Source organism: Parasteatoda tepidariorum, chromosome 5, assembly GCF_982258835.1.
Source record: "Parasteatoda tepidariorum strain Cologne lab strain chromosome 5, Ptep-v5.0, whole genome shotgun sequence".
In the NCBI taxonomy this organism is placed as follows: domain Eukaryota; kingdom Metazoa; phylum Arthropoda; class Arachnida; order Araneae; family Theridiidae; genus Parasteatoda; species Parasteatoda tepidariorum.
The window spans coordinates 25,300,260-25,314,324 of NC_141759.1; the positions used below are offsets into that span (position 1 = coordinate 25,300,260).

Consider the following 14,065-nt stretch of genomic DNA (forward strand, 5'->3'; position numbering starts at 1 on the left):
TCTGCCAAGGATCCTAATTTAAAATACTTTGAATTATTTTACTAATTACTAATCCTAGTAAAATAAATCAAAGTAATTTATTTACTAATAATAACAAACTGAGATTTAACTGGAATAAATAACTGAAATAACAACCTTCTTACCAAGATAGATGCATCAATAAACAGACAAAACTGTGAGGGAGAATTCAAAAACAAGAAAAATGTAAACACAAATTTTATTTTAACAAAAATGCTCTATAATATTTGTACAAGACTTTTAATATATTCTGAAGAAACATTGGGTGATGAGTTTTTTTGCTCGGAGAGGTAACTGGTCTTCCTCCTATACACCATTCTTTATACACAGAATAACAAGAATGTCTTAGTTCAGATAAAACTCTAATTGCGGCTTAAGAATTTATCGGTTTACCAAAATACGCAGCTAAATTTGCTTCTCTAAATGCTTCAGAGACAGTCTAAAAATAAAAAACGCAAGTAAATAAATGTAGCTAATAAAGAGTTAAAAACATTTAAAAAAAAAAAAATTTATTCAATATTGTGTTAGTGATCCAAACTTTTAAAATAAATTAACATAAGTAGAATCTAAAGAATAAATAAGTGAATTCCGTGACAAGGACTGGGTCTTGCATCAAAAATTATCGATGTTATGCAATCCGATGTTTGGATTGGGAATTTTTCGAAGCAGCGCAAATTGCACGGGCAAGAACTTAATAGATAAATTATTGCAATTTTTTCACATATTTGGCTTAGAATAGGGGTGCACAACCTTTTTCAGTGAAGGGCCACATGCACAGCAGATTGACCAATGAAGGGCCGTATGCCAAAGTGTTTAGACCGACATATTGAAGGCAATTGTTGGTGGTGATTGTTATATAAACATCATTGTTTATATAACACAAAATTATTTTTGTCGGTTAACCTTGTAATCTCTTTGCAGAAAATACAATACTTTAAAGCGTTTAAAATTAGAAAATGCAAAACTGATTACTTAAGAAGGAAAACAGAATTCGAAAATCAGAATCAATTTATCAGAAAAAATTTAGATAAATTGAAATAATTAAAAAACTATGAAAAAATTGAAATTTTTTTTATCACATTACAAAATACAAAAGTCCATTTAAACATGAATTTTAGAGTTAAATTTTTTTTTCATAGAAATAAATTTCAAATAAATAAATATTCTAGTTATTAATATAAATTCAAGTTAAATACTTTGATTTAAAGAAAGTTTATAGGGTTAAAAATGATTAAAACAAAACCCCTTAAGTGGAAAATAAGATTTAGCATTTATTAGGGAATGTACTTTAATTTTCAGATATTTTTATTTTAAATTAATTATAAGAGGCTGAGAGAGGGAAGAAAAAGAAAGAAAGAAAACACATTAAATTTTAAGGAACTATATTCCTTAATAATAAAAAACTATTAAGATAATTGTTTACAACTTTTTATGACGAATATATTTTTAACATGACACTATTTACAGTTAATACACAATCAATAAAATTTACATTACTTTACGAAACTTATCTTGATTAAATTTTTTATACAGTTAAAATTTAATGATATACAAATCATTTCCCAGCATATAATCATAAATGATATAAAATGCTCCAAAAAGGTAGAAAATGGTTTAAAAAATTTCTTAATGGTTATACTGTAATTTGCAAAATTTTTTAATATTGTGATAATTTTATCTACTTGATCATGTGTTATTTTTTGAGCCATTAAATGAAAATGTAATGATTGTATTTAAAGACTACTCTGTAAGTTTGAATAGGCCAAATTCATTCTGGAAAACAGTCTTTCGACAGAAGCTGTTGTTGTGGGTAGTATTAAACTTAGAGCAAATAACATCATCAGTTTTGAAATTTGTCCTAGATGGTGTTCTTCCTTTCTGGGTTTTTAAATCACGGAAATACAAATAGCGATGTGTTATTTCTTAATTGCTTGAATACGAATTGCCATGTGTGATTTTTAAATTGCGTAAACAAAAAACTCGATGCTTGTTTTTCAAATCGCGTGAATATGAATCGTGTGGCTTTTAAATTGCGAAAGGACTACTCACAACACTTGATTTTTAAAATGCATGAATATGAATCGCAATATATAGTTTTCAAAACGCGTGCATATGAATTGGGAGAAAAGTAGCAACGGATGATATTTTAAACGCCAGAACACGAATCGCAATATGTGATTTTAAATCCCGTAAATACGAAACGCGATGGATTATTTTTAAATCTCGTTAATGTTAATACGAAATGCGATGCGCAATTTTCAGATAGCGTAAATACAAATTACGATGTATGACTTTTAAATTAAATGTGACAACAAAAAGAATAGGTTCGATGTGTGTTGTTAAACTTGCACATGTTCATGGGACTAAAGAATTATGACATGTTTTGAATTATTTTTTTTGCAAAACGGACCGCGTTTAATATAAACACATCTCGTTTTTTTTTCCTGGGAAGGTGTTGATTTGGCTAAGATACGTAATTACTTTTTAAGTTACGAAAAAAAATTAAAACTGAATCGAATTTCACGAGTTGTAATATTGTGTGAAAATATCAGGTATATTCTAAATCACAAATAAAAATGCAGCAATAACGGGAAAGAAAAAAAACGTTCGAAAAACCTCTTAAAAAATGCGTGTTAAAATCGATACAACGCAAATGATAAAATCGGCACAAAGAGAGCACGTAAAAAATAATTATTTTAATGCGCGATTCAAAATTCGCTTGCTGTCAAACCATAGTATTAAAAATATCATAATCTCTTTAAATCACGGGGAAAACTTAATAACTACTAAAACAATAACCAAAATACTTTTATATTTCAGATGAAATTGGAGTAAATTAAGTCTATCAAAATTTTATGTAATTTAAATGCGGGATTTGAAGTTAAAATGTCGCAATAGCGTATAAAAAATATCGGTAATTTCTATTGAAAAATAGGGGCCAGCTTACTAAGTATAAGATATTGAAGACATCTATTACTACTCAATAATTCACTTCATGGAAAAGGTACAACTATATTTATTGAATATAAATCTTTAAATATAAAGTAAGAAAAACTACATTCAAATAAACTAAACATAACTCTTTAACATCACATAGCTCTTTCTAAACATAACATAAGAGAAGAAACATCCTCTAACCAAAGCAAAGATATAACTAACTAAAAACAGAAACACCCACTTCCTTCTAGCTGAGATAACAGGAAGTGACCCAACTTCCCACAGGAAGTGACACAGCCAAGAGGAAAATACTGTTTACATTTCTATTTGTTTACATTTTCCCAACATTCGGCCCCCTTTTTCCTTTTGCTGTGCTAAACAGTTAAACACTTATTTGTAACCTTGAATTAAGTCCTTAAATATATTTTATTACAGAAGGATCGCATTCGTTCTTTAACGCAGGCTTTGTTAACAAGTCCGCTGTATTGTTCAAAGTTCTAACATATCTTAATTCAAAGAATTTGTCATTCACATATTGTCTCACAAAATGGTAACGAACATCAATGTGTTTGCTGCGAGAGTTCTCAACCTCAGATTTAGAAAAATCAATAGCAGCCCTGTTATCACAAAACAATTCACAGCTTGGTACGTCCAATTTGAGTTTCTTATCAGTTAGCACATTTTTTAACCACACTAACTCCTTGGCTGACTCCGATAAAGAGATATACTCAGCCTCCATGGTAGAAATTGAAACACTTTTCTGTTTAAAGGTTTTCCACAAGATAGGGATATCACCTACATATACAATAGTTCCTCCTATTGACACTCTGTCATCTCTGTTTGATGCATGGTCGGCATCAGTGTAGCACTTTATTGACAAATCTAAGATTTTCGACAAATCGAGCATATTTTCCTTTGTATATTGCAGATACCCTAATAATTTCAATAGAGCTTGCCAATGTTTGATACCAGGATTTTCTTGATACTGCGATAAAATATTAACAGCATAAGATATTTCAGGTCTTGTCCTACTTGCTATAAAGGACACACATCCAAGAACACTTCGGTATGGATTGTTTTCCATTTCTGCTTTCTCCATTTCTGTTTGTGGGCAATCCTGCATTGACAAATTTAATCCTTTAGCTATTGGCAATGAAACTATGGGTATGTTGTACCACTTGCTAAAATGCTTCACTGTATTCTCTATATATTCTTTCTGGTGGATTACTAAATGACCATTAATTTTCTCAAATTCTATACCTAAAAGTTCAAAATTTTGATTCAACTCTTTTAAAATTAGATCTATGTTCTTATGACTTTTTCCCATTATCACAATATCATCTACATATAACAATAGCAACACATTATCTCCTGTGAATATTCCATTGCACCAATCTAATTTTTCAAGCTTTAATTCATATAACACACTAGTTACTTCAGTGTACCACTCACGTCCTGATTGATGTAATCCATATATTCCTTTTTTTAATCTACACACTTTTGATGGATCCACTACAAAACCTTCAGGTTGTGCCATATAAATTTCTTCTGTTAAGTCTGCATATAAATATGCACTTTTTACATCGACTTGACAGTGAACCCAGTTCATCAAACCTACAAAAATAGCAAAACATAGTCTTATGAGAGAAAAATTAACCACAGGACTATACACTTCATAATAGTCAATACCCTGTTGTTGCTTAAATCCTTGTGCAACAAGTCTGGCTTTATGTCTCACAATTTTATTCGATTCATCGGTTTTTAGGTTGTACACCCATCTACTACCTATAACTTTAGTATCCTTCGGTTTCTCTACCAATTACCACACTTCTCTTTTCTTCATCATTTCAATTTCCTCTTCCATTGCATTCTTCCATTTTTCACAATTTCTTGACTCAACTGCTTCTTTGTAGCTTTTTGAAATATTATACTCAATTAAATTTGCTTCATCTTCTTGTACTATGCTGACTTCATTTCTGGTTACTTTACCAGAATATTCATTCCTACCACTAAAATCAAATATATCTTTTTCAAATTTAATTCTATGACTATCACAATATTTCTCAATGTCATTTGATGACCTAAATCGGTTTTTAGACCCTTCTATGAAATAATAAATATCATTTCTAGATCCATCTGATCGCTTAGTTGCTTTTCTTAACCAGTTTAAATCTGATACCTTCTTGATGCTTTCATGACTACAACTTGAGTCAAATTCTGGCCTATGAATAATATCTTCATCACTTGATTCTTCTTTTTCATTCCATTTTGTTCTTCTTGGTGGTTTTCTACTTGGGTCCAGGATGACTTCCACTGAAAATTCATTTTCATTGAATTTAACATTTTTTGTTTCTATCACTTTACGATCTTCAGGTAAGTAGATACGGTAGCCCTTGGTTGAAAAAGCATAACCAAACATTATACCTTCTTTGGCACACATTTGGAATTTATTTCTCTTTTGTTTAGGTACACCAACATAAGCCTTACATCCAAACACTTTAAAATACATTACTGGTGGTTTCTTTCCATACAACATCTCATACGGTGTTTTCTTTCCTTTTCTTGAAATTCTGTTCCACGTATGAACAAAACATACTGCTTCATCCCACCATTCTTCATTCATGTTACTATCCTTCAACATAGATTTGATGGCATCCAGAGCAGTTCTATTAAATCTTTCACACACACCATTTTCTTCTGGCGTATAGTAATTAGTTCGCTCAGCACAAATTCCATGCTCTTCTAAGTATTGTTCAAATTGGTCATTGCAGAACTCACCGCCATTGTCACTCCTGATACACTTTAATTTTCTTTCAGTCAAGCGTTCCATCTTTGCATGATAATTCTTAAATTTTCTAAATGCTTCACTTTTATTCCTCATAAGGTATAAAACTACTGCACGACTGTAATCATCTATAATTGCCAAAAAATATCTATTTCCTTCTTTTGAAGTTTTCAGCATAGGATCACAGATATCCATATATACTACTTCAAGTGGTTGAGAAGTACGACTTGGAATTGATTTAAATGAGATTCTATTAGACTTGGCAAGGAGGCAAGTGTCACAATTTTCCTCTGGTTTTTCTATATTAGGTAATCCCCTTACACTCTGGTTCTTGCTAGTTTCCTTAAGGTAGTCAAAATTAATATGACAATATCTCCTATGCCACAATGTAGCTATATCTGTTCCTGATTTACAAGTGCCAACATTAAATCCACTATTTTCAGCTTTTGGAGTTCCAGTTTTATATTTGTATGGCTTCAGGTAGTACAATCCGTCTTTTCTAGTGGCATAAAATAACTTCAACCAATCATTTGAATAAATCCATAATTTTCCCTTCGTTCCAACAAAATTAGCTCCTGCAGCTTCTAATCGTGAAATAGATATTAGGTTTCTTCGAATACTTGGGTTGTATAAAACATTTGTTAAAGTTATATTACTCATTTCTCCTCCTACTTTAACTGAAAATTCAACAATTCCTTTTCCTAGTACCTTACTAGAAGTATCCCCCAACAGCCAAAGCCATGCTTACATTATTTGTTTCTTCATAACTTGACATTAACATTTTGTTTTTACAGAAATGTGTAGTTGCAGCGGAATCCAAAACCCATATTTTATCCTCATTTTTAATCATGGTTTCACCAACTTCCACAGAGTGTGTTGAATAAGTCTCAACTAAAGCAGCTGACTGATCATTAAAATTCCTTTTCTGTTTAACCCCCTTTGACTTTACATTTCTGGCATATCTATCTCTACAATTTGCAACTAAATGTCCATACTTGTGGCAGTGATGACATGGACCAATGACTTTTCTATTACTTTCTACAAATTTACTTTGAGATTTTTTTCTGTCTCCATATCTTTCTTCATCTTTACTTATAGAAGAAATGTTAAACGCACTAACCTCTGGACGAATATCAGCTTTCACTTGTGTAAGTCTGCTTTCTTCTCTTATCAGTTCTTCGGCAATTTTATCAATCGTAAAATCTTCATCCTTCCAACAATAAATTAACTGAACTATATCGGAGAACTCAGGTGGTAGATGCCTTATTGCTTGGAAGCCTTGAAACAACTGACTTAATTCATGACCTGCTTCACTAAGCTTTTTCACTGCTGTTTTAAGTCTAGCAATAAAAAGGCCTATACTTTCATTAGCTTGATACTTTATGCTAAAAAACTAATCGAGTATCTGAATGAGTCTAGCTCTTGTTTTTGGCTCAAAATGCAGAACCAATTTCTCCCAAGCCTTTTTACCATCTAAACAATCTTGAATAAGCGGTCTGAATTCTGGCTGAATTGCATAATACAATGTAGAAAATGATCTATCTCTTCTTAATTCAAATTCCTGTTTTTCTCTTCTTGTAGCTGAATCTTCCAACTCTTCTTCTTTTCCATCTATAAATTTCCAACAGCCTTTATCTAATAATAAAATTTTAATGTCTGTTTTCCATCTGTCCCAATTATCATAACTTAATAAGTTAAAGCCTTCTGGTAGCAAAGCCATTCTCTATAAAAGTTCTTCAAAATATATTTCTAAATATCAATACAAATTGTTCACGGCCCCCTTCTAAAATGTCCTGGCCCATAACCAATGTTAAAAAATAGGGGCCAGCTTACTAAGTATAAGATATTGAAGACATCTATTACTACTCAATAATTCACTTCATGAAAAAGGTACAACTATATTTATTGAATATAAATCTTTAAATATAAAGTAAGAAAAACTACATTCAAATAAACTAAACATAACTCTTTAACATCACATAGCTCTTTCTAAACATAACATAAGAGAAGAAACATCCTCTAACCAAAGCAAAGATATAACTAACTAAAAACAGAAACACCCACTTCCTTCTAGCTGAGATAACAGGAAGTGACCCAACTTCCCACAGGAAGTGACACAGCCAAGAGGAAAATACTGTTTACCTTTCTATTTGTTTACATTTTCCCAACAATTTCCAGGGCTCGAAAAACCGCCCGTCCGCCAGTCCTCGGCGGTCAAAAATTCCCCGCGGACAACGAATTTCTCGAATCCGACGTCCGCGCGGACGGTCATTTTCTCGTAATGTTGCAATTATGAACATCTACCTAAATGGAAAACCTCTTTCAGATTTCTGTGCAGAAACTCTGTAAATCATTGGCTTGATTGTGGGAACTGGCAAACGTCATATTCGATTCATTAGAAAAACGCAGTACCTTCGGATAAATTGACATTCCAGATAACTTGACCTTTGTCATTTAAATTATTTCATAAAAGAAATAAATTATTTCATAAAATAATTACTAGGTTTTGCTATTTGTAACCTAGTATTTCTCTTATTACTGTATAATGTAATCCTAGTAACTACTAATTCATTGTGCAATTTATATAAACGTTTGTAATAAATAAGAGAAAATTATATTTTTTATTAATTTAGAAGCGACGGGTTAGTTTCAAAGGAGGACGGGTACAATGATTGACAAGCCGTCCTCGGGGACGGGTAAAAATTTTCTGAGTTTTTTCGAGCCTGGTAATTTCAAAACCTTGTAGAAATGTGTAGCAATAATTTCTAAAATAACGATTGAAAAATAATTTGATTTGAAATAAAATCGTTACAAATAAGCCATGTCAAAAAATGGTTATCTAAATGAGCGATTCTTTACTCACGATTCGTAATAATATCGTGCTAAAATATCGAAGTTTTAAAAACCGGGCGGATATGTGCAGCAATAACTGTTGAAGAAAGGATCTAAAGTCATTTAGATTTTCCATGAAGTTTGCACAAATAAAGCGTTTCATAACTTTCAGGAATCGCTATTTCAGAAACTACTTGAAAATGGGTAGCGATAAACTACCGAAAAGTCATTGGAATCGGCACATACGAAAAGCGTCAAAAGTGGTAATTAAAATTCGTAAATCGTAATAATCATGTATTAAAAAATATTGGAATTTTTAAAACTGTGCTGAAATCCGCAGCGTTAACCATCGAAAAACTACATTGATTGAGATTGGGTGCGTCAAAAACTTAAAAGTGTAAATTTAAATTACCGAATTTTTTTTATTATTTTTCAAAACAAATATTATTTTTTTTCATTTCGTTTCAGATTGCGGCCGCGGGCCGCACATCGAGGATTGGCGGGCCGCAGGTTGAGCACCCCTAGCTTAGAAAACATATTTTAAGATTAACTTCACCCAGACACTTTCACTTAAAATTTTACATCATTGGAAAATTACACATTCAGTTAAATTTTTACTTTTAGATTTGAGGAAAATATTTTAATACAGTAGAGTCCGATTATCCGATCACGATTAACTTGGATAACCGAAAAAACTCAGTTAAATCGAAAGAATATAAAAAAGGAAAAAGTAGGTATAAATGTAATATATTTAACAAATACAAATTTTATAAGAGTACACGACATACAATTCATATTATAATTAAAAAGTTTACTTAAAAAAGCATACTTCACAAGAATTAAAGAGTTTTTACTTAAAAAAGTCCTTTATCTTATTTTGGATTACATTATTTTGGGCTTTTCTGCAACAATGTTTCGCCATCTTTTTTTAGGGATAAGAGGAAGGCTGGTGTTGCCATTTCTTCTTGTTCTATATATTCAATAAGGCTTTCAATAGTTTTTTATATGTTGATTTCATCATCACTGCCTTCATCTTTCGCTAAATGAATTTTCATTTTGACGATATTAACGATCAGTTTATTAGATCAAGTTATCCGATTTTATTTTCCTGAGTGTTTGGAAGATAAAATTCAGATTTTTTTCCGGCAGTAGCTTTTTAAAAATAAGCTAGAACAAAAAAAAATTCCTTGAATAATTGATAGCTCGGTTAAAGCCAACAAATCGGATAATTGGGGCTCGGATAAATCGGGGGACTCTACTGAATTTATTTCTGATGCCAATATGAATAATTTTAAACATTTAGATACTCACAGGATGAGCATGGCAGACTCTTGCAATGTCCTCAGAGGAAGCCACCGTATTCCATAGCCAAAACTGCTTCATTGATTAATTTCACCAGCTCCCTGATAAATTCATTTGTAGCAAATATAAGATTATGCATTTAAAAACTATAAAGAGTAATTTATAGAATAACCATACGATCAAATAATAACAATTATTTTTTAAAGGCAATTATCATGGACTTGAGTATTAATTAATGCAGCCCCACTTACGACTTTCACTCAAAAGTATAATAAAACAAGAAATTTTAGAAATTTATTAATAATCGTAAAACAGAAATATCGAAACAAAAATAAACAAAACAGATTTAAATTTATGACATATTTCATTTAAAATTGATGAAAAAATTAAAATTGAAATTATAATATATGAAATTACAATATATCAAATTACATTAAAATTTTTTCTTAATAATCCATATTAAAAAAAAATTTTTTTAAATACTATTTAGAGTTACAGAGAAAACAGTCATTTCATGCAAAACTGCGAAACAACTTTTTATTTCTCAAAAGATTGATGAAATTAAAAATTAATGAATAAATTTATTTTTTAAAAAATGCAACAATAATTATTCTAAAATAAATAATTCCAAAATTTTATAAAATTTCATGAGCAATAAAAGAGCAGAAACTGCTTTTCAAATAATGGAGTTTTTTATGACCTAGTTAATAAAAATTTCAATAGTAAAGTTAAAATAAAATGACATTTTGCACTGCATGCTTAAATTTAAAAAAGAAAATTATAGCAATTACCCAACAAATTAAATGAGCTCCTAAAACCCTATCTGTTTCTTTATCAGATAAAACTTTAATAAAACCATCAGTTTTCAGCATTTGTTTTGGCTCGGCTATTTGCTGTCATTGCAAACTTTCAACTTATATTGAACACCCTAAAAAAAAAAATTCTTAATTATATTACAGTAGACTTCACTACATAATTGGATCATTTCTTAAAGCAAATTTATATTAATTCATTTCAGCTTTATTTTTTTTTTCTTCTCTAGACAGCAGCATAACAATGAATACATCATCTTTAGCGCAACAGCCCAGGGTAAACCCCTGCCTTCTTTAAAGATTCTTTTCCATCCAAACTGCTCTCAACAACAGTTCTCTGGTTTTTTACTGTTCCGTACCAGTAAGTCTTCATCTACAGAATCAGACCATCCGAGTTTGAGTCATCCCCTGGATAAGACCTTCTCTAAGATTCTCTCTTCCATCCTGACCTATTCTCAGCTACAGTTCTCTAGTATTTACTGTTTCCGTTCCAGTAAATCCTCATCTACAGAATCAGATCATTTGAGTATGGGTCATCCCCAGGATAAGATCTTCTCCAAGATTCTCTTCCATCCTGACCTATTCTCAGCAACAGTTCTCTGGTTTTTTACTGTTCCGTACCAGTAAGTTCTTCATCTACAGAAATCAGACCATCCGAGTTTGAGTCATCCCCTGGATAAGGACCTTCTCTAAGATTCTCTTCCATCCTGACCTATTCTTCAGCTACAGTTCTCTAGTATTTACTGTTCCGTTCCAGTAAATCCTCATCTACAGAATCAGATCATTTGAGTATGGGTCATCCCCAGGATTAAGATCTTCTCCAAGATTCTCTTCCATCCTGACCTATTCTCAGCAACAGTTCTCTAGTATTTACTGTTCCATTCCAGTAAATCCTCATCTACAGAATCAGATCATTTGAGTATGGGTCATCCCTAGGATAAGATCTTCTCTAAGATTCTCTTCCATCCTGAACCTATTCTCAGCAACAGTTCTCTAGTATTTTACTGTTCCATTCCAGTAAATCCTCATCTACAGAATCAGATCATTTGAGTATGGGTCATCCCCAGGATAAGAATCTTCTCTAAGATTCTCTTCCATCCTGACCTATTCTCAGCAACAGTTCTCTAGTATTTACTGTTCCGTACCAGTAAGTCCTCATCTACAGAATCAGATCATCTGAGTTTGGGTCATCCCTTGGAACGATTCCCAGATGACCTAGCCATAAAAATTCCTCTAGATGTCTAATCATCCCATGACCGTGTTAGATGGCCAGCCCATTTCAATCTTTGAATTTTGATATATTTGGTAATGCTATGTTCTTTATGTCAGCGATAAAGTTCATGGTTGAATCTGGTCAACACCGAAAGTACTTATGGATTTTTCTTCTGGATCTGATAAGCATTTTCTTAAGGATCTGATAAGCACTTTATATAGTAGTGTCTTGGTACTAAATCTAAGGCCACTAGACCTCAATCTATGCAGCCCAAAAACAAAACAGCAGTTGACTGCAATAATTCTTATTTAGACCTATCTCATTTTAAGTGTTAACCTCTCTACCCAGGTATATGTAACTGCCAACTTTATTAAATTCATACCATCCAGTTTCTAGGGAGAGAAATGTAAAACCTCTCAGTACATAACATAAGTTTAGTTTTCTTTTGAATAATTATAAAGTTTGCTCTCGTCGCCTCTATCTAAGTTTAAAAAGGTATATCAAAGCATTCTAAAAATGATATCGAAGTCATCTGCAAAAGCGAGAATTTGAGTAGTAACAAAGAATATATCTAGATCTATAATGATGTAAGGTAAAGCAGGTTAGATAAAAATAAATACACATTTACAAACAAAATGCAGAAAAAAATTACTTCTTTTTTAAGTTCCTCTTCATTTTTACCGACCCAAGAAACTTCAGGATGAGTGTAGATGACACTTGGAACACAATTATAGTCAATATGTACAGCACCACCAGCAATTCCTTCAACACACACAATTCCTACAGGATACACGAGAAATAAATAAGTTCATTTAATAATTATTTTGTATACATGGTTTTAAAAAAGTTACAAAATTAATCTGCTAAATGAGTAAATCATAAATAATAATAATAACACATTTCAACACATTAACATTATTTTTTTTTTCCCATAATACAAATACAGGTTGAAGTCACTAAGAAATCTCTCCATAAAGAACAGTGTCTTGGAAGCTCTCTTTGAAATTTCGTTTGAAAATGCAAAAATACAGATAAAAGTTATAGCTACATATCCACATATTTTGTAATTAGTGTATCAACCATAAAATAATAATGAATTTAAAATTCTCTTAAAACAAAGAGATCAAAATTTGAAAACAAAAAATATTTCATTAAAAAGTATAAAGAAAGAGCTACAATATATTTTATGTATATTTTAATAATTTTTATCTAAGCATAAAAAATGAATTAATTTGAGGCATGAAAAAAAATTGCAGAAGGTCAGAACAGTAATAGCTGTTATAATAGCCAAAACAAAACTGGAAAAAAAAACATACGACTACATTAAATAAAATTTAAAAAAAATTTAGCTTTGACATGTCTACAGTATCACCTCTCTAGCCCACCAATATTATTATTAAACAAATGCCAGACATTGACTATTAGGTCATTAAGCTTCTAGCTCTCCAGTACTTCTTAACAATACAATCAAAGTCTTTTAGTGCAGAGCACGTGCCCAAATGAGCAACAGTCATGGCTTGTCCGGAGTTACATAAAAGACAATCTGATGAAGTAGTCAGCTTGAGGCGAAATAGATGAGAACGTAGACAATCATGTCTGGTCAAAAGTCTAAACATGGCTACCGCAGTAGCAGAGGGAGAATCTGGAACAGTGAGTTCCACAGATGCCAAACAATGAAATGACTGTTTGAAGATTCTTTTTATGTCAAGTTTAGCGGAATGGAAGGACAGATCTCTACACGATCTCTGAAGAATGTAAGTTCCTTTTTTGGCCAAAAAGTCGGCCATTTAGTTTCTTCGAAGACCACAACGGAATGGGATTCATTGAAATACAACACTTCCCACAATCCTCTTCAGGAGTTCCCCACAGCTAGCCAACCAATATTGACTGTATAGATTTTTATCCTTCAATGAGGAACATTTAAAAATATATCCCTCTTCCAAGATTTGTTACTCATTTACGATTTCCAAATGGGGAAGTGCAGTTTAGAAAAAGTTTATAATTAAATTAATGTTGAAATGTATTTTAAAATCAGTTTTTCAAAGCATTTTATAAATTTCTTGAATGTATACATTTAATAAATAAATTTAAAAAAATTATCCCGGAGAGCAGCGTAAACTTAAATGTGAGTGTGGGAACATGAGCTTGGTTGTGACATTTGACGGA

General features: G+C 31.5%; 1 protein-coding gene across 1 annotated transcript in view; it reads right to left on the reverse strand.

Moving 5' to 3' along the window:
• Positions 1-200: 200 nt before the first annotated feature.
• The window catches only part of LOC107457298 (dihydrolipoyl dehydrogenase, mitochondrial), a 30,974-nt gene continuing 17,109 nt past the window's right edge, over positions 201-14,065 (reverse strand). Inside the window, 8 exon segments of the mRNA XM_043044592.3 lie at positions 201-457; positions 9,884-9,925; positions 9,927-9,959; positions 9,961-9,975; positions 10,666-10,737; positions 10,739-10,784; positions 10,786-10,802; positions 12,552-12,679. Coding sequence (XP_042900526.2) covers positions 392-457; positions 9,884-9,925; positions 9,927-9,959; positions 9,961-9,975; positions 10,666-10,737; positions 10,739-10,784; positions 10,786-10,802; positions 12,552-12,679 — 419 coding nt within the window. The 3' untranslated portion in view covers positions 201-391.